This window comes from Fringilla coelebs (genome assembly GCF_963513975.1).
Source record: "Fringilla coelebs genome assembly, chromosome: 20".
NCBI lineage: Eukaryota > Metazoa > Chordata > Aves > Passeriformes > Fringillidae > Fringilla > Fringilla coelebs.
In genome coordinates, this window is record NC_140046.1 from 3,892,606 (window position 1) to 3,914,419 (window position 21,814).

Genomic DNA, 21,814 nt, shown 5'->3' on the forward strand with positions numbered 1-21,814 from the left:
CCCACTCCAAGCAGAGACTGAGATGGAGAAAAACCTCAGACAAAGGTCATGATCCCTCTAAAACTTTCTAAAACCCAAGCTATAATTATGTAATGAGCAGAAGGGCTTTCAGTAGAGAAAATTTATTTCCTGTCAGCAGATAGAGAAAGTGAGTGTGGAAAACCCCTTCCAGTCTCCCAGCAGTGGTGAGCTGGAAATCTTTGAAAAGAAAAGGTGCAGATTCCTTGTGCCACCCATCCTCCCAAGAAAGAAAAATTGCTGCTCTCCAGAGCACAGGGTCTGACCCACAGCTGGATATTTGCACATCAAACACTGTGCTGTGACCTCCAGAAAGGTTGGTGGGTGAGGCATGGCAGGAGCTGTCCTTGCAAACCGTCTGGAATAGGACAAACCGGAGGGAAGGTCGTGGAGGAATATCCAGAGGCAAGGACACGAACTGGGGGGGCTTTCCTGCCTGCAGCCAAGGAGAGGTGAGCACCAATCCTGATTATTTTGGAAAGCAGGACACAGAAGGGAAATCCAGCCCAGCAGGCAGGAGGTGAGTATTGCTGTTTGCACGAAAAGATCAATGCATTTCTACAGCAAGTGAAGGGAAAAAAGCTCAAATTGACGAAACGGCCTTAAGGCAGCGCCCAGGGCAGTAAATGAGGAACAAAGCTGATTTCAGTGCGTCCCTCGTGTGTGGAACTGCAGTGCCCGAGCTCTCCTTGAGATGGTGCAGGAGCCTCGCCCTGCCCGGCCGCGGCTCTGTCAGGGACCAGGGACAGCAGAGGAAAGTGCAAATTGCAGCTCTTCAGTTTCCAGTTTATTTTCTTTTCAGTTGTTTGGAAGAAGACTGTGAAAACTGGCAACTGCTTACAGCAAAGCTGCTGTTCCAACAATCAGCCACTCTTACTTGTTCCTATTCTGCTTTTCCACCTTTTTTTTTTCCTTAATCTGCCACCTAAACTATGGCACTGACCTGTGGTTTATGACCTTTTATAAACAAGTCGTGGAGTACAGGAATGAAGAAATCCTGGATGAAAAACACTGGAGAAAAAAACGTGTTAGAAGTGGAGTGAGGTATTTGGAGTAGTAGTAGAAAGAAAGGAAATTACTTGTTGAGCTTATTGAGGCAGCAAAACGCTTGTAAAGAATTTGTGCTTCAAACTTTAGAACCAAACTAAACCTTATCTCTTTATTAAAATAATGCAACTATTCAGGATCATTGAAAAGAAATTGTTCTTTTCAAGCCCTTTTATTGTGATAATATCCCAGTCCTTCCTATCCCCCTGTAATCTACACAAATTTATAATTCACAATTCACTGACTCCCTCAAAACTTCATTGTGTCCATCCTCATCCCCATCCTGTTATTTATATTTATAACAACATCCAGCAAAGCTGTCCTTCCCAGGAAAGCTCCCCTTCCTTCTGCCTCTGCCTTCATTGGATCCTGCTCAGAGATCAGAGCAGGCAAATGTAGCCACCCACCTCTAGGAGGAAAACTGAGCTGCAGCCCTGGTGAAACATAAAGTTTATTTGACTAAAGTGACGCAAAAATTCTTAAAGAGCTCTTTGGCAGCAGATTATCTGGAAATCAGACCATGTGAGGGGGACTGGTGTACAAAAAGCTCCCCAGGATGCTGAGGTGCCCACAGGCTGAGGTAAATGTGGCTGAAGGGGACTCGAGCTTGGATCTCTGCGAGGGCAGCGCTTCGGACCGACCCCGCACACAGGTACTTGATCATTTTGTCTTTACACAGCCATGGCTGAAGCACTTTTATGAAATTCAGACAGGCACAGAGACAGCTGCTCCTCAGAGCTGCCCCCCTGCAGCAGCAGACACTGGAGTTTCATTAACTTTCCCTCCTCGTTGCATTTCAGTTATAAAATCTGAAATACGAGTGACAGGCTAAAATCTGTACTCTGGGTTTTGTTGTTTTTAAATCAGCTTTAAGGTCTTTGACAATTTCTAAAACATTTTTCATCTAAAAAAGCTTTGGGGGCAAAAAAAGATACATTGATTTTAGTTTTAGTTTTCCTTGAGTTTTTAAAACTTTTAGTGCCTTTTATTTCTTTCCTGCTGTTCCATGCTCTGCTCTGTCATGTTCAGGCACTTGTCCAGCAGTTATGAATGTTGGGAGTCAAATGCCTGTAGCAGAACATGTTCTGACAATCTAAACTTAAGAGTTTTGGCAGTCCACATAACTGCATTACAGATGTAAAGTTATTTAAAGCTTACAAAAAAGCATTAAACTATAAGAAAAAATGAAGGAAAGCAGCAGAATCCGAAGGAAAAAGAAGAAAAAATAGGCAATTTAGGCTGTTATTTATTTTGAAAGGGTGAAGTGAGCTTTATTAACTACATTAAGTTATATTTTAAAAGGTAAATGGTTCCTGCACAGTAAATTATTGAACTCAATGGGACAGATTTATTGCAAGTAATAAATCTGAAGAGTATGTCCTATATGTATTTATAGTCAATCACGTTTACTGAAACCAACTGGCTTGCTGGGTTAGTTCACTAAGAAATATGGAGTTTAATTAAGGAATGCAATGCAACTGAATATATAAATAGGCAAGGAAAACATGTTTTGATATGTTAAGAAAGCCTGGGGGAAAAGGGATCAGGCATTTAATGGATTTGGATTCTTGAAAATGTTGTGGCATTTTTTTAATGTGGGTTGTCAGACATTTACCAGGGAAGGGCTCAAACACTTGGGCTGCATCTTCTGGTGATTTTCATGGTGAATTAACCATCATTTTCTTGGAGAATACTTTGCAAACTTCTCATATAACAAGTGACTGTTGTGACCATTTTCTAATTGGACAGGGTGTAATGAATTTCAGACGGCTAAATTAAGAAAAACTTCCCCAAAACTAGAATTTAATAACAACAGAAAATTATTCCCACACATGGAAACGTGCAGTGTGTTTAAGTTCCTTCCTGCTTTCTTCCATGGAAATATAATTTGCTGAGTTTTCATTAGTAACAGCCTAAAGAAATATTAATTCTGTGTCTTGATCTCCTTCCTGATGCTCATGTTTGAACTCTTTTCCCAGCCTGTGTGTTTGCAGCTCTTGTAGAACTGACAGAACACAATGAGCCCTGCCTGTGGGATAAATGTTTCATACAGAACTTGAGTAGAACTTGGAGCCTGAATTCAGGGCTGTAATTTGGAGATAGCCATTAACAAATCCCCTTCAGAGAAACATCATCTGTTACCAAGGGATGGTGCTCCATTTATTTAGTGATGTGTTACGACCCTTCCTTCAAGTTTACATAAATAATTGGAGGAAGAATACAAAAGCAATATCATCCCCTCCAAGCTTATCTGTTTCCTTGCACTACACACAGACATTCTCAAGCCAAAAAAATGTATTTCCCCTCCTCTCTGTTCTTTAAATGACTGACACCAGTTTGGCAGCATTCCCACTACAGCACAGTGCCTGTCTTCTCTACGGAATTGTAAAGGTAAAAATCTCTCTTTCCTGATGACTTTTTAATTTCAGACTGAGACAGGGACAAGATTGTGATGTAAAACTCCCAGTGCAGGTTTCTATTTCCCCCAAAGTGCTGCTTTCAGGGGAATTCTTTTCCCATCTCACCCATGTGCAGCCTTATCTGGGAATACAGGAGTTAACCTCTCCTTGTGCCACTCTTTGGGAAGCAGCCTTTGAGGGCTTTCAGAGCCATTGTTTCACCAGCAGGACTTGCTGAGCTCACTCTGCTTTAGTAGGAACTTGAGGGAGCCCTTGGAGCCCTGGAAATATCCACACAAAGAATATTTTGCCCATTTTGTCACCTGCATGCTCAAAGATTCCTCTTAAAACACTCCCAGGTCGCAGTGCTGTGCCACAGTACACAGCTTTTGTAACATTTAAAATCATTGGCACTGGGATCAAACCTGTTACAATTCACTGGACCATTAATTTCAGTGGGGTTTGATCACTCTTTATTTTGAGTCTCCTCAACTAGAAAAGAATTTCTAAAAAAAAATTCACCTGAATAAATCAATTTTCAGTTGTGGAGGGATGGTCTAGATATCAGCTTAGATCTGCTTTACAACCTAATGCCCCAGTTCTGTGGCTCCCAAGCAGTTTTGATTATCAGGTTTTGAAATCTGAAATACAGACTGTCACACTTGCTAATGAGCTAACAGGAAAGGACGTTCTGGGTACTCATTTTTTAAAGAAATCAGTAAAAGTGAACACATTCAACATCAAAAGGCACCACTTCTTTTCAGTATTATGAAACTAAATATGACTTGTGTATGACACACAGCAGGCAAAATTCACCATAATCGAGAGCAATGCAATTTAATTGGCTGAAATTTTCAATTTTTTAACAAATCCTCACAGTATGGGGACATCTATTCCATGATACTTTGATTTAAGGGTTGCTCCTGACCTGTGCAAACTCAGAGGAAAATCATGAAACCTCTCTGGCTCATTTGTGGCTCAGAGGTGAGAACAGGTCCAGGCAAACAGCACAGCCCTTTCCTGCCTGGGGTGAGTGATTCTATCTTGTCATACAAACTTCTTGCTTGATATTTGAGATAAAAGTAATGTCCTTGGACTCTTTCCATTTCTGCACAACTGCCTGGGTGAGCTGCAAGGTGTCGTGTGAGTCAGCTGTAACTTCAACCATCTCAAATTCTTTGTGCTAAATGTGAGATTTAGGTCAAGTTAACAGCAATCATCCCAGGGTTTGATTCTGTTTGCCAACACCCTGGGCTGCCTTTTCTTGAGGTTCAAAGCTCTTCAATTCCCTGCAAGTGCCTGCATGAGAAGGGCTGGAGGCAGGAGGATGGAGGAGCAGGGGGAGGGAAGGTGGGAGCTGAGTTTTTCTGTAGCCCAGCGAGTGCTGCTTCCCCACTTCCATGGAATCAGCACATGAAATAAGAACATCATCGCTGTGAAGTGACATTTGTACAAAGCTATACATTTTGCAGCTGGGAGGGTTAAAATGGGAGGCACAGGGGACGGGTGAGGGCTGGGGAAGGCTCTGCAGCCCCACCTCAAACTCAGCAACTCCCGGTGACGCCGGATTTGCCTCCCTTGCTGCGTCTGCTCTTTGCTGCACCTCAACCCCATCGCTTTGCTCTCCCAGACACATTAAAAGCCAATTCCTCCTTTAAAAAGTGCCGAGAGCAGGAAAATCCCGTTGTTGTGGTGCTGAGAAGAGTTGTTTACTCTGTGGCAGAGCATGAAAGGCGAGGGATTCCCGCACTGCCAGGAGAGGTCACTGCGAGCCTCCAGAATTAAACAGGAGATGCTCCAACACTGGAGCAGCAGGAACCGGGCTCCAGGCCAGGGATGCTCCTCGAGGATTCCTCTGGTACAGGCAAAAGACCCGGATTTGTGCATCAAGGAATATGCAGGGATTTTACTTCTGCAGTGTTGGTTCAAGCTCATCTCCGTGTGGGAGATAAATAAATATAATTTAATTAATGTTTGACTGATGTGAACTGAGGTGGTGGCTGCAGCAACACGTGTGGAAACACATGTCTTCACTTACCCATCCAAATGTTTTCAACAAAGCTGGGAGAGCTGTGGAGGACTCCAGGGTCACTCCTCTTTAGTCACTCTTTGCCCAGGGAGGGTGACATTCCCAGGGCTGGCACCTTCCACGTGCTCCTGGAGGGAGCTGCCCTGCAGAACAACCCCAGCTCAGGGCACCAGGGCCTCCCAGAGGAACAAAGTCACAAAGGAAACGAAAGCACAGAGCTCTGTCTTCTTCCCTTTTTTATCTCTTTTTCTCCTGCTGCTAATTAGGGCTGATAAGGAGCCAAGGTGCAGTTATGTAACAGCAACCTTTGTGACAGCTCAGATTGAAAATGGGTAATAAATTGTTATTTCTGAGATCACTGCTGTCATCATTCATTCACCTGAATTTGGGATCTGTGCAGAGAAGGAGTAGAGGCTGAGGTGGGCAAAATCTTTCACTATTGGGGTCATTTTCCCCTGGATATCTTCCCTGGTGTCCGAGCATATTTCCCACCCCAAGAGCTCTCTCTGCAGCTCTTTACACTCTTTGTAGTGCTCACAGTGCCTTCAATTTTTTTTCCCTTGATTTGTAGCAAAGCAAACAAAAATGTACCTTCTCCCACAGTTTTTTATGGTGTAATGAAATAATCTGAAACGGTTCTGCTTGCATGTGCCAACTATGCCCCTGTGAATTCCACTGTGTAGCTGTAGACTTCATCACTCCAGAGATTTCCCAGGACAGCTGACAAGCTGTAATTCTTTTTTCAGAAAGAAATAGTTCTGATTTCAGCTGGAGCCCCTGAAAATTCACATGTAATTTTTCATATTTGAGGCTCAAACTACTGAAAATGCAACCAAAGTATTTGAAATAATGGGATTTTTTTTTCCCTGTGGTGTGCAGAAGAACAGGAGAAGGAGTTTAGGTCTGGATGGACAACAATCCTGGTTGTCACAAATCTTGGATATCAACAATACACTCTTTGATCTCCCCTCAGTTTTACAAACACAGTGAGAGTTTAAGCCTCAGGTATAGAAAAATCAGTCCCATGAGATAATGCAGTTAAATCAACATCCTTTACTGTGCTCCCATTTATGAGTGAGAGGTGTAAAGTCCAGAAGGGCTCAGGTTACTTTTCCAGATTCCCACCTGGTATTTACCATGCTCTATACAAGGGGAGGATTGGCTGGGGCCTTCCCTTGGATTTCTGTGTGGCCACCAGGGCTGTTTCCATCTCCAGAACCTCTTTTGGGACATTTGGAAGGTTTTGGACTGCAAAGGCATTCAGGTTTTATAGTCCTGCAGGTAAAAGAGAAACTCCTGTTCTTTGCCCTGTGTTTTTCTCTGGAACTTGAAGATGTTTCAGTCTTTGTGGATGATTAATTAACTGCAGAAAAGCACTTGCTCTTGTAAGAATTCACATCAATGATGCACTGCTTGCTGTATGATAAAAAAGAGACTATTTGGGTAGAGACAGAATGTAAACCTGAAGAACTAAATATTCTGAAAGTTATAAGCAATATTTTCAAGTGAATTTTATCTCAAAACCATCCTCTGGTTTGCTCTGCAGCTCAATAACTTTCCTTCTCTTTCTGCTTGCATTGAGAAATGTTTAGAAAAGGTTTAACAAACTGTCTTTGCAAAAGGTGGAAAGCTGGGAAAAACTTGAGTTTTAATAGCTCTGATAATCAGCAAATTCTAGAAATAAGCAAATCATATCCCTTCTCTGCTTCAGTTTTTTCCTGTAGTTGTAAGTGAAATAATGCTTTTTTTTTCTGCTAGGATGTGACAATGACATTTACTACTATGATAAACTATTTTGAAAGGGAAAAATTAGATGTACTTGTAATAATTTAATCTTGGCATTATGTAGATTGTGTGACTCTTTGCTAGCAATAAAGCAGGGTTACTGCCCTGGGTAATTTACAGCACAGGGGATCAGCTCCTGTTCCAAGGTTTTCTTGGGTAAAGGCAGCTGGGTGTTTACCTGAACAAATCAGCAGAAAAACAAAACATGACCTGCTCACAGAATCACAACTCCCTCTCTTATCTTTGTTCTGCAGGAAAAGTTAATTGTGTTATACTTTATTTCAGGATGGTTTATTTCTCTTGGATTCTGTTTTTAGCACATCAGAAGAGGGCAGAGAAGCCAGGGATCCTCCCAGTGCCTGGGGGTTTCTGCTGGCAGGGGGCAGGAGCAGAGGAGCAGTGCCCACCACCCTTCCCAGGGCTGGAACCACAGTGTCAGCAGATCCAAACTGAATGAAAGATGCTTTATTTGCCCAGGGAGTCAGATAAAATGGGGACAAGTTTTGTCCTTTAGACTTACATGTTAGTTCTTAATGAGAAGAATCAAATTGCAGTTTATGATCTCTTCTTTTTCTTATTGGTGTTGACCGAGCCTCAAAAGATAGTTGATGCAAAACCACTGAGATTTAAATACTTTTCTAAAGTTTCATTTAAGCCTTCCACATCTGCTGCTAAACAAAGCAGACACTGGGATTTCTCAAGAAAGGTGGTTATGAAATGCAATTTTTATATCCATAGTTATTTCATATTTGTTTAATGAATTCTTTTCCCTTCATACTGGGTGAATCTAGAAATTGCCACAAGATGAGTGGATGAGTTGCAGGATGAACTTAGGAAAATGAAAAGTCCCACTAAGCTCTGCCCTCAGTTTGCAAACTGGGAGTCCAGCAGTGTTCAGAGGAGGTGATACCAGAAGACAGCAGGACTGTGACTGGGTGTGAGGTGTCCAGCAATGCACAAAGTGCAGCAGATCCTCCTGAGAGGGTGTGATCCAGGTACACCAGGTTCTGCTGTCAAAGAGGATGATTTCTTCCTGCCTTTCTCTGGAAAAAATCCCAGATTATCTGCTCCATGATTCACATTGCATGCTGTGATGGTTAATTACCTCTGTATTTTAATCACAGAATCTGCTGGCTGTAACTTGAAAAGTACCAGCACCAGTAAAGCCTGTAATGGATTTTCAACTCTTTTTAATTTCTTAGATGGTGCTTGTGCCTTCAATCTAATGGATTTAAGCATGGAAGAGGAATTCTAAAAGTGCTGGGAATAAAGGTGTGGGAAGACAAACCCCGAAGGGACCCCGTGGTGCTGCCTGTCTGCAAGTGACCGGAACAAATCTCAGCAAAAATGGAAAAAAAGACCACAAGCAATGAGACAGAGCCCCTGAATTCCAAGAAAGATGCCTCAGACTGTAGCAAAGGAGAAGATTGTAAAGAAAATGGACTTCTGGTCAGGAACCCTAAATCTGCCCTACGGCTGGTGGAGGATGGCAACAAAGTCCGCCCGAGCCAGGGGGATAAAGGGGAGGCAGCTCAGTTCTCCAATGGTTATTCAGGGGTTCAGAGCTCAGCTCCCTGCAATGGAGAGGTGGAGGATGCCCAGGGCACGGCCCCAGCAGCCACCACCACCACCACCACCACCACATCCACCACCTGTGGGGCTGAGGCTCAGCAGCAGCTGATGGAGCTGGAGGACAGGGAGACCTGGAGTAAAAAAATTGACTTTCTCCTCTCTGTCATTGGATATGCAGTGGATCTGGGAAATGTGTGGAGATTTCCTTATATCTGCTATCAGAATGGAGGAGGTCAGTGCCCACTCATGTTCATTGTTCCTTAGTGCTGAATTTCTTGGCTTATAAATGGATGATTTAGTGGCTTTTAAAATATCATGTGTAAAATGTGATCAAGGAGAAATTATTCCCTGAAAAACCTAAATATTGGGATAGGATAATCATAGAAAAGCTGTTTAGCACAGCACAACTAGAAGCTGAGAACCAGGTAGGCACAGACCTACACTCCAACACCTCAATCCCTCTCCCAAGGAATATTTTAAAATCTGATAAACCAACATGTCTAAACCAACTCATGAGGAAGGCTGGGTCTTTGACTCACTGACATAAGAGACAAAATACAAATCTAAAATCTAATCAAGGAGATCTGAGAATGCACTTTCGTCTCTCTGATGTAACAAAGGCATTTTATTGGAGAAAATAATAATTTTATCTGTAGCCCATCTCACAGCTGTGAGCGTCAGTGGAGTCTTGGTGAATCCTGTGTTGCAGAAATGTGAGAAGTTTGGCCTGGGTGTTGTTTTTTGTTCACACTGCTGAGTAGTTACTCTTATGAGAAATCCCACAGTAATTCAGTGGTGTGCTGGCTAGGGAGGGGATAAGCATTTTCCCTGTGAGATAAAAGGAACTCCTGTTTATGGAGTGCTGGTAATATTGGAGGTGAAGTCTGTGAAGAGTTACAATCATCTCCTTTCTCTCTTGCAGGAGCATTCCTCATTCCTTACACAATCATGGCCCTCTTTGGAGGGATTCCTCTCTTCTATATGGAATTAGCACTAGGACAGTACCACAGGAATGGCTGTATTTCCATTTGGAGAAAAATATGTCCTATATTCAAAGGTAACAAAGAGAAATTGAACTTTCTGAATAACTGGAAAATCTTCCTATAAAGGTGGCATTTCAGGGGGAAAAAAAAGAAAATCTCATAAAGCCGAGTAAGACTTGTTCTACACAAGATTTTGGCTTTATAAAGAAAGCTTTACTAAAACTGCAGGTATATCTGCACGTGTGTGTGGACTCTTGAATACACATGCAGTATGCAACTCAAATTGATTAAAGAGAGGTTGACCAAGCCTAAAACTTTAAAGAATAAAAAGAACTGTTCTATATCCTCACTTACTCTGGTTCCCAGTAATGAAGCTCTGACCTTTCTTTTTATTTATTGATACTGCAAGGTGCCTATTTCTAAATTGCAGAAATTTAGGAACACATAGAAAATATCTCTTTATAAGAATGTTCTGTCTTGATTAAGGATGCTTTGCTGGAATCAGAGTATTCCTGAAGTCACAAGAAATGCCAGTGTTGTAAACACTTGGGAGGGTGTGTGCTCCTCCTGCAGAGCTGCCTTAGACAAACGGTTGTTGATGTGATAACCAATTCCTTTTCTCTTTTTTTTTTGCCTAAAACTTACACTGACTGAATGCAATTCTTTCCTGCCTCTCCAGGAATTGGCTTTGCCATCTGTATCATAGATCTTTACGTAGCCTCCTACTACAACACCATCATGGCTTGGGCTTTTTACTACCTCATCTCCTCCTTCACGGCGGAGCTGCCCTGGACCAGCTGCACAAACCCCTGGAACACAGGAAACTGCACCAACTACTTCAGCAAGGACAATATCAGCTGGTCTCTGCACTCCATCTCTCCTGCAGAAGAATTTTATACGTAAGTGCATGTAAGTGAGGATGGATGGGGGTGGTAGCCAGACTGCTGGAACACCAGCAAGGTTTTCCTCAGAGGCAGCAGGGCTGATTGTTGATGGCACCCTCTTCAAATCATTTTTGGAGGGGGGTGTAAGCTTAGGGTGCATGGGGGGTGCTCTGTGTTTTAGCAGTTTCCCAGTTGCTCTCTGCTGTCACTTATCATTACTGGTGTGCTGTTAATATCAAACTTTTAAGTAAAATAAAATTAATCCAAAATGTCATGATTTTGAAGGCTGCTTTATCGAGATCTCAAGATTCCTTGTAATGCTCAGACCACAGTATGGGAGTGTTAAATGCACATTTAATGTAAGCCTTTGTTTAAAAAGTATCTCTAGTGTGTTTTTCTTTCCTTTGCAGCCGCCAGGTTCTGCAGGTGCACAGGTCCAATGGGCTGGATGACCTGGGGGGCATTAGCTGGCAGCTGACCCTCTGCTTGTTGCTAATCTTCACCATTGTGTACTTCAGCATCTGGAAAGGGGTCAAAACATCTGGCAAGGTGAATGCAAAAGCAAGACACATTAGCTTGTCTAGAGGCAGTTGTATCTGAGCCAATTAACTGCCAGGGGATCAGCTCAGGTTGTTTTCATGACAGGATTATGGGCAGATGTATTTGGGGAGCACTCGCTGTACAGTGACTGCTACTCTTATCCGAGCAATGAAGAACAAAAACAAGTGACACCACTGTTCTCTGGGCAGGACCAACCCTGCCAGGGAAAGGGTTCAGATGTGCAAACTGCCTGTTTACAGACCTGCAGAGAAGCTCACATGAAGATGCTATAAATGCTAAGACATATAATACAATGAACTAATTTTTATTAGCCCTGCTAACTCTCTCTCCATGGCAAATGTTCTCACCATGTTCCCCCACAGGTGGTTTGGGTGACTGCCACATTCCCTTACATCATCCTCTTCATCCTGCTCGTGAGAGGTGCAACTTTGCCTGGGGCTTGGAGAGGTGTCCTCTACTACTTGAAACCTGACTGGCAGAAACTCCTGGCCACTGAGGTAAAGAACTTTATAAAAGGGAGATTTGCTTTCAGCCTATCCATGTATCACTATAGAAGCATAGAGCATGACTGAACAGATGTCTTAGCATGGACCTAAAAGCCTGAGCCTATGCTCTTTCCATAATTATAAAGAATTTTAAAGACTAGAGTCCACTATCAATTTAGCTTGAACTACAGGCAGAGCTCCCATACAGTGGTTGAACAGAATGAGTGATCTGATTAGAAGAAAACAAGTGGCCAAACACTTTTTCACCTGGAAAATGGTGACCAGGCTGACACTGAGTGAGAAGCTCCTACACTGCAACAAAATCCTTCCCCTCTGAGACTCACACTGAGCAAGCTGAATTTATTAAACCCTAGCAAGTGGTTCAGCTGCAGTTTTTTGGCTTAAGGGGACGAGTACAGCCCTACAGAGTCCACAACTGCCCCTATTTAAATAGTGCAGGTTCTGGAACAGAAACTTCTGCCTCCATCCTGTAACAAGCTTTGGCAGATGAGCCCATGGATAACAACTAAACCCTGGCCCAGTAACTCATGTAAGTGCCTGTGGAGGAGGAATAAATCAGTCAGGCCTGCATGCACCACCAAAATTTGACAGGAAAGCAGGAATGAGGACAGACTGAGCTAACCAACAAACCCCTCCAGTGTCTGATCCAGCCTTGAACTCTGTGGATGACAAGCAATCCATCAGGCTCAAGGCTGCGCTCACTCCACTGCCTGTGAAAGTGTCTGGTGAGGAGGGTGATGGAAAAACGCCAACTCAATAAATACTACAAACACAAAGATTAAAAATTTCCAATGTTTGCAAGTCTGCTGCTGCCCAGCTGATATGGAGAGTTTTGAATGAAGAGGAAATGAAAAGACACCAGTGCCTGATAAAGCAGCATCTCCAATAAGGAACCACATCTTCTGAAAAAGCAATAAAGGGCATTGATATTGTATTGGATGTATCTGGAGTGAGGACAGCAGATTGCAATCTGTGTGCTGGGTGATGACAGAGCTCTGTCTGGGTGATACAGGATGGCCTCACACGATGGGAGAGAATATTAGAAATGAGTTGTAATGAACTCCATGTTTCAATCAAAAGAGAATAAATGAATGAGGACTTTCACCTTCAGAAAGAGAGCTGATATTGTACTTTAGAACATTACTCATTAGGGCTGTGGCCACTTTTCAAGTACAACAAGCTTTTCATAACAAGATCATCACACTTGCATCTGTCACAGCTACAACAAAGCTGAATTGAGCCCCAAGAACCAGAATTGCATCCACACAGTCAAATGGATTTCCATAAATCTAGGAAAAGTCTATGTAGCCTGGAGGACACATTGCCAAGCACAGGGCTATTCCACAGCACACAGAGTTTGAAGGAAGATTTGGAAGACTTCAAAATCATGGATATAAAGTTTTCCATACACTGCAAAACTTGTGTGAAATTGATTACAGGTAATTGACTGAATCAATCTAAGATGCCAGCAAAAGTGCAACAGCCACAACAGCTCTACAACAAACATTCATATTTCAACAGCTCTCGCAACAGAGTGTCTGTTAGAGCAGGACTAGGACATAGGCAGAGCAGTGAAACACCCTTTTGTAGACCTAAGTGATATTCTGCCAAACTCATTCAATCTGTTTCATGGCATTTTTTTTCTTGGCCTTCAATATTTTTCAGGTTTGGGTGGATGCAGCAGCTCAAATTTTTTTCTCCCTGGGACCAGGGTTTGGGGTCCTGTTGGCTTATTCCAGCTACAACAAATTCCACAACAACTGCTACCAGTGAGTTCTACCTTATTCTATAAGTAAAACGGAGTTTAAAGATATAACTGTGGGTATTTATGAAAAAGAAACAGGGTGCTGGTGAAGGGCACTAAATTGTCAGACCTATGTACATAGAAATCAGAATTAAATGTAACACAGAACCTGCAATCTCAAGCATTTCTCCACCTACCTTAAAGATCATTTTTACTAATTTTACAACAAGAGGTCTAAAATGTAGAAACATGCCATAACAAAATGGAATAAACCCCTGCCAAGCCATCACATTGTAGTTATTTAATCTCAGTAGTCAGTTAAAAAATAACTTCATAGTCTCAAGCAGAAAGGCAATTTATGTTTTTTACTTGTTACCTGAAAAAAAAAAAATCTATTTCTAACTTCTAAAATAAAATTCTCAATTCTTTAATATTCATGTAGTAATTAATATTCTTTTAAAACAGCAGGATACATCCAGTACTCAATCCAGTGGCAGACTGATGTTACAGCATTTGTATGGATTTGAGAAGAAAAAGCAGTCATGGGTTGTTGGGTTTTTCCCTCTTTCTTCCAAAACTGCTGCTCATTTTTTTCCTTGTATTCCCCTAGTTTTTCTAGGAGTCTTTCTAGATTGTGGACCAAAAGGTTCTAAACCCTTTCTAGCAGGGGCAGATGAGAGTTAGGTCCCTGATGGGAGTTAGGTCTTCTGTTGCAGAGATGCTCTGGTCACCAGCACCGTGAACTGCTTGACCAGCTTTGTGTCTGGGTTTGTCATCTTCACCGTGCTGGGCTACATGGCTGAGATGAGGAATGAAGATGTCTCAGAGGTTGCCAAAGACACAGGTAGGTTCATGTTTCATACACATCTCAAACTGCTTCTAAGATAGAATATATTTGTATATGTACTTCTAGATCAAGAGCAGCCCAAGTGATGAGAAGTATTTAGTATATTATTCAGGATGCTGACTTTATTGGGCACTGTTACAGCTAAAAAAATTAGCCTGTAAATACCACACATAAAAGCCAGTTTGCAGTTTCACAGATGTGGTGGTAACTGCACATGGCAAAGCAGCCTGGGGGGAGAAGTTTTGCCCTGGGAGACACCGTGCACAGCCTGTCCTAACAGTGATCCCATCTCTCTGCTCCAGGACCCAGCCTGCTCTTCATCACCTACGCAGAGGCCATTGCAAACATGCCAGCTTCCACCTTCTTTGCCATCATCTTCTTCCTCATGCTGCTCACGCTGGGCTTGGACAGCACGGTGAGTAGCCAGCAGGGGACACAGCCTGGCCCTCTCAGGCACCACAGAAGCAGAATTACAAACACTGCACTGGCACTGAGGGGTTTGCAGCAGGACTGGCAGTGCCAGCTGCCTTCTGTAAGACAGCAACTGTTACTCCAATTTTTATCTGAATAGGTTTGAATATAATCACGTGATTTGTCACTGTCATGCTGTCACAATTAATAAGACCCTGAAATACAAGCAAAGCACTTGATTTATACACTCCTGGTTGAATGCAGCCTTCCAGAGTAGTTTCTTTTATGAAAATCTGGAGTTTTTCACACAAACTGGATTTAAAAGGTGGGAACTGAAGATACACTAAAAAATTGTCATGTGAGTCTGGTTTTACAGGTGGAGAATTAGCTCCTTCCAGCAGGGCTGAACTCAGCTGATTTCACAGTCTTGGTCCTACTGAAGCACCTCTCGTTTCTCCACATCCAGGTGCCTGTAGCACAGGACTGCCTTTGGATGACAGTGCATCCCCACAGATACCTGAGCAATAAATCCCCACCCTAAAGAGTTTTAGAAAGTTAGGAGAAAAGACTTGTCTAAAACCCCACACCACCTCTACAGCAGAACAAAGCACCAATGCTTCAATGCTCCTTTAGGCACTCAAACATACTCTGAAGCAGGTAACACTGCCCTCTGCTTTCCAGTGACTTTTCCATGCTTTTCAGTTTGCAGGACTAGAGGGAGTGATTACTGGAGTCCTGGATGAATTCCCACACGTCTGGGGCAAACGCAGGGAATTGTTTGTCCTTGGTCTGACCATCGTTTGCTTTTTGGGGTCACTGGCAACCCTGACATTTGTGAGTATTTCACCCACCCTCAGCCTCCCTCACCGGCAGCTTCCTGCCAATGACACCTTGGAGAGAGCAGTAATTTTTTTAAGAGAGTTTCAAGAAATCAGATTGAACCTCCAAGCTGTTTTCTCTATGCATTAGAAAACTATTACTTGGAATAAATGTAAATTATATTTCACTAGGAAATATGTTGCAAAACGATCCTACTGCAACTCATTATGTGCTACACATCATAAATGGTGCTGCTCATCAGTCAGCAGACAACCAGCCACATTTTTATGTTGTTTATTTCTTATTCCCAAAAGCTCTGTGTTTAAAAATAACATAAATAGTTATTATAATCTTCACAATGTGTAAAATGTATTTTGAATTTAAAAAAAAAATCTAGTAATGGATTTCCTGGATCTTCCTCATTGTTTCAAGGCAGAAATCATCATTAGTCACATCAAATTGTTCCCATGGGGCTTGTGGATTTCATTCCCACAACAAGCAATTTTTGAAAAATGAGTGAAAAATGAGTGAAAAATGAGATCACAAGGGAAATAGAAAGAAATACTTGGCTTTCCTGTCATGTTTCACTTCACTTGCTCATTTATGTGTAACTTCCTTCTTCTATGAAGTGTTTGCTGTACAGGGATGCTGAGTTCCTCTGCAAGAGGTCTCCTCCTTCGTAGCTCTAGATCCCAAATGGAAAGAAAGCAAAGTAACATTTTATTTATGTGCTGTTCAGTAGCTATGATCCCTGGTGGGGAAAGAAGAGGGCATGCAAGAAGCCATCCTGTAAAATCCCCTTTGTTCACTAAGATCCAGCCAGAAGTGCCAGCAGATTTTAGCTTCTCTGCATGGCAGCCCCCCAGGTGTGGGGTGGCTACAGAGGGTGAGCAGCTCACCAGGGTTTCCCTGGCAGGAACAGCCACAAAGTGACAGAACTGGGTGAATTCCTCACTTGTGAATGCTCTGCTCCAGCCAAAGGCAGCACCAACCAGCAGCAGGACAGCATCCTGGGCACACTGACAGCTTGATCTCTTTTCCAGGGCGGAGCATATGTGGTGAAGCTGTTTGAGGAATATGCCACGGGTCCAGCTGTCCTGACCGTCGTGTTCCTGGAGGCAGTGGCTGTGTCCTGGTTCTATGGTACCTCCAACACCCCAACCCAAACTCCTGAGCTCCTGCAGCTCAGCATTGCCTCAGTTTCTGCAGACAACATCACCCATGTCCCCAGAAAAAAGTTTACAAAAGCTTTTTACAGACTCACGGATAACTAAAGCAGTGAGAATTAGTGTTAATTGCTCTCTGACAGAAGTACACAGCTAAAAGTAACAGGAGGTATAATTCAGAATAATTAAGGATTTAGTAAAATTAAGAGTTATAGGAACAAAATGGTCTTTTGGGATAGATTCTGAATTTACTTGCTGGACATAAAAAAGTGTTGAGCATCTACTTAAGAAAATCTTAGATCTGCTGTCATCCCTCTCCTCCCACTTGTGTCCACAGGCATCACCCAGTTTTGCAACGATGTGAAAGAAATGCTGGGCTCTGCCCCAGGCTGGTACTGGCGAGTTTGCTGGGTTGCAATTAGTCCTCTTTTCCTTCTGGTGAGTTTTCTTTAGAGCTTTTTCTTTCCAAGAAAATCACCACTGAACAATGCAGATCTTTCTAAAAGCTTAATTCCAGAATTCTCTCATGAAGTTCTTCAGTAACAATTTTTGTTAAACAAAAAAGGCTCAATTAGAGAATAACCCAATACAATGCTGCAAGGTCTTGTTACCAAAGCACAGTTTTAAGGATTTTTGTCGTTGAATTAGCTGAATAAGTCTGGATTCTGAAAAACTCCCCCCCTGCCCTCTGCTAAACAGATTTACTTTGTTTTGTTGCCTTATGTTTGCCTCAGCAAAATGTAGCAATAAAAGCTGATGAAACATACTGTCAGAGGAGGAACCAAGAAAAGTAAATATGCTGTCTCAGCAACTGCTGATGGACAACTTTAGAATACTCCACTTAAAATTTCCAGCAGTTAATTGCAACCATTATAAATCTATAATTCAGAATTGGAAATACTGTCCCAGCGTTTGGCTTGGCAGTGTTATTAATAACATTTGAACATGAAGTGTTCATTTCCTGATTCAAAATTAGTCCATGCTATCTTTTATCCTGACTGGCCTTAGTGGGAGCAGAGCAGGTCAGGATGGAGTTTATGAAGCACAGAATGTAGATTTAAGACCTACAGAGTGAATTCAAAACACTTGTAATGATCAAGGCATAATTAACAGACTTTGATTTTATTACCCCTAGAAAGAGAAGTCTTATTATTAAAATGTCATACCACAATAATTTTTATACTTCTGTCCTCTTTGTAATCCTAAACCAGCAAAATAGAGAGGCACAGAGCTCTGGGGATGTGGCTACCAGGCAGAGCTATTTGCATTCCCTGTGGAAACCCACCTAAAATAAGGAAACTTCAGGATGTAGGATGTCATTTCTGTATGGAAGTTTTGCTGGTAAATCCTGAGCTTCTGATGATACTCTGGGAAAAAAACTGTCATAGATCCTTCCTGGGACAGCCACAGATATTATTCTGTAATATTCAACCAAAAGTGTTTGTTGTTTCCTAAGGAATTTTTCAGTCATGAATGATGTGCTCAGGAAAATGATCCAACAGCAGTAACTAAGCTGACTTTTTTTCCTTTTCCTGTTTTGACAAAGAGCAGTGTAGAGTGGAGAGTGTCTGCTTTGGGAAGGATCCTCTTGGTCTTTGTTTCATGATTCGTTGTTGTTTCATGATTTCTTTAAAATCTACACTCATGTAATTTAGGATTTTTTTCAGTGTCAACAGAGTTCCCCAAAGTGCATGCCATGAAAATCCACATATTCACACTTTGCCTTTTTTCTCTTTCAGTTTGTCACTTGCAGCTTTCTGTCCAGCCCTCCTGAGCTGAGGCTTTTTGATTATGATTATCCCTACTGGACCACAGTTGTGGGTTACTGCATAGGAACCTCCTCCATCATCTTCATTCCCATCTACATGGTCTATCGCTTGGTCATCACCCCAGGGACACTTAAGGAGGTATCCCTGATGCTCCCTTGCTTCTGTGTGACTGTTAGGAAGGAGGGGATTCTTAAAAATATCATGACTGCTGTTCTGTTCCCAAATTCTCACAAATCCCCCCAGTTCTTACTGAGGCTGCTGACAATTTCTTATAAAATGTTACATCAAGTAATTTTTTAAGCTCTGATGAACTGGACAGTCTTCCTAAAATTCACCCCAGACACTCAAAATCCCCCAGTCAAGCAAATAAGGCAGTGAAAGGCTGGTTTCCTGGCGTGTATCTGTAAGAAAAGCTTGGTTTTCTTTCACACATTTACTAAAATTTCTCTGCCATAAATCTGGAATGACAATATTGAGATTTATTCTAAGTTTAAATAAATACCAGTTCATAAAGAATATATTTCATTGGCTCAGGGTATCCAAGTAAACTGCAAAGTCCTAAAGCATTAATATGACATCTGCCAAGCTTTGATTCCAATTAGGTTACAAATAATTTTACAAATACTGTTGTGTACTTCTATAGCACTTTCCATCTTCATAGTGCTAACAGAGGCCTGAAACACTCTTAAGTAGCTCAAGAGGTGTAACTCAAAGTCATACTTTATTATTAATCTCTTTCTAAATGGCTGACATGATATGTACTGCCTCTAAAATCAATCAGTTTCTGATTTCTTTCCAACAGCGTATTCTGAAAAGCATTACTCCAGAAACAGCTACAGAAATTCCCTTCGGAGACATCCGCATGAACGCAGTATAAGCTGACCTGGTTCTGGGGGAGGGAAGAGGAGCACAAAATGTCACTTTCCTCCCCTCTCCCCCCAAAGAACCTCCTTTCCAGCTGAGACAACAAACAGAGTTTTCCACGGAGGCTGCACCACTGGCACCATTGGGAAAGGTGATGCCTCCAGCACATTTATCCAAGCAATTCAATGACATCTACTGTGCACTTCCAAGCGGGCTGAACTGAGCACTCACTGTGGAACACGAGGGAAGATCCCTGCTCCATCCCTGCTCCGGGAGTGGCACCGAGTGCCTGCAGCAGCCCCTCCAGGATGAGCAAGGCACGGCAGGATTAGGTGTAGACCCCCAGTGTGTGGCAGTGCTCCTGTATCTCCTCCCTCCGTGTGATCGTTCGTACCGGGCAATGTCGTATTCGCTTCTAAGGTTCTCTACTTGCTTCAACTACGTGGGAAAATGCACAAATATTTCTGATAGCCATACATTACTCGAGTAACACAGGGGTTTATACACTAGGAAAACAAAAATAGGAAGTTCCCTAGGTTTGTGGTGGAGTAGACAGAGGGAGAGGAAAAATGCTGAGCAGCACAGCTCTGCACACATCAGCACACTCAGCTGGTAGCACTAGCCTCATGTTCATTTCCTCTGGTTTGTAGGTGGCAACAATTTCTACTGTTTCTTGCATAAAGAAAATTACAAAATAATTTTTGTGATGTTTGAGGCTTCACTTTCCTTTAGACCCAATCAAGTCACAAAAACTCATCATGAGTTATTTGACAAGCCACTTAAGCTGCCAGCACTTACTGTACTGTTTCCATAACCAATCATTGTCCTGGCAGAGCTACAGAAACTAAAGACCAACAATGAATCTTTTTGAGTTCTGATGCCAAAAAGTACAATCTTAAAGATCTCTTTCTCTGCTTCACTTCCCTTTTTTTTTACAGTTAATTTCACACCTAAAATTTGCTGGAGCCAGCCTGTGGGGTTTTCCTCCTCTTTCCTAGTACAGAAGTAAAATTTAGAATATTCCTTTTGGCTGGCTGACAAAAGTACATTTACAACTAACCAAACCTACTTTGAAGGTTTAGTAGCTCATACTCTGAGCTACTGCATCGGGTTTTCAAGCTGAAGAAGAAAAAGAGAGGAATTTTTTTTTTTTAGCAAGAAGCTGAGTAGAGTTCAGCAGGATTGATTCTCATCAGAACACTTTATATTAAATTTCAAGGCACTGACACACAAATTAACCCCCATGTCCATACAAAGCTCTTTACATGCTCTTTACCTGCACACAGGTGCTCCCCAAATGTAGCTGCCCTTCAGCCTGGCTGCACCTGCCCTGGCCCCTGCAGGACACGAGTTCTGCTGCAGTGGGAATGCAGACAAACCCAGGAAGGCATCATTCCTGTACAAACTTGCATTGTATTTGTACTCTGGCACACACACAATGATGAAAGTAAAATAAAATAGAGGATAAAAGTCTCTTTTGTATCCCTTTGCTGAAGTTGCCAAGGTTCCCTGTGCAGCCAGAGCAGGGCATTAAGGAACCTGTTGGAGTTGACCCGGGTATGAAGCACTTGCCAGGTGAGAGGAAAGCAGGGGTGCTGCTGTTTGCATTCTGAAAACATTTCCATCACCTCTGTCAAAGCTTTCCCCCTCTGCATACCTGGAGAAAGGCCTCTTCCACTTCCACTTTGGATAATGACTTTTCACTTCATCTAAGTGTCAATCCCAACTTCCAATAAGGAAATAACTTACGAGGGACAAGGCCTGTTCTTTCAGAACTAGACTCCTGAACTATTTTTAAAAAGGGAATATGTTCTTTAATTGCCACTAGAAAAACACAATAAATCTGTCTTCCTGGACAGTTACTCATGTGAAAGTTTTGTAGCTTATGCCACAAGTGTATTTGAAACCCATTTCCGAAAGTTAAATTTTCTGAGTTCATTAACTGAAAAAACCCACATGAAGTGTCAGTGTAAGATGAATGAGGTATTTGTACCTATCCAACAGCAAAGTGTGGGAAATAAAGGAGAAAACCCTACCCTGTTCATTTCCTCTTCAGACAGGGGTTCAGCTAACAAAAAAAAATTGTAATTTTTAAGACATAGGATAGACGTTGGCTTGCTGGGAGGTTTCAGAGAGATTTCCCAAGAAATATCATATTTTCTAGTGAATTAAGTCAGCCAGGAAGCCCTGATAGTAACACAAGCCCTGCAACAGCTGAAATGTGAGACCAGTGTGCTCTGAGTCCCGAGATACTGAGAGAGGATGAAAACTCTTAGAATTATTTGAAGATACAAAAAGCAATGTAGATTAAAAAGGCTTTTTTCTTCCTGAATAAGACAAAGATAAAAATACATCCATGTTTTCATTCTATAAATGCTGAACTTGAAAGGCAGTTTAGTCCTCATTACTT

General features: G+C 42.2%; 1 protein-coding gene across 1 annotated transcript; it reads left to right on the forward strand.

Moving 5' to 3' along the window:
* Positions 1 to 1,591: 1,591 nt before the first annotated feature.
* On the forward strand, positions 1,592 to 20,829 carry SLC6A4 (solute carrier family 6 member 4). The gene is made up of 14 exons (XM_084219067.1): positions 1,592 to 1,717; positions 8,481 to 9,082; positions 9,773 to 9,907; positions 10,513 to 10,732; positions 11,128 to 11,266; positions 11,641 to 11,775; positions 13,450 to 13,553; positions 14,245 to 14,372; positions 14,678 to 14,790; positions 15,489 to 15,620; positions 16,649 to 16,748; positions 17,109 to 17,209; positions 18,511 to 18,678; positions 19,343 to 20,829. The coding sequence occupies exons 2-14, from the start codon at positions 8,626 to 8,628 to the stop codon at positions 19,415 to 19,417; spliced, it is 2,007 nt and encodes a 668-aa protein (XP_084075193.1). The 5' UTR covers positions 1,592 to 1,717; positions 8,481 to 8,625; the 3' UTR covers positions 19,418 to 20,829.
* Positions 20,830 to 21,814: the final 985 nt, after the last annotated feature.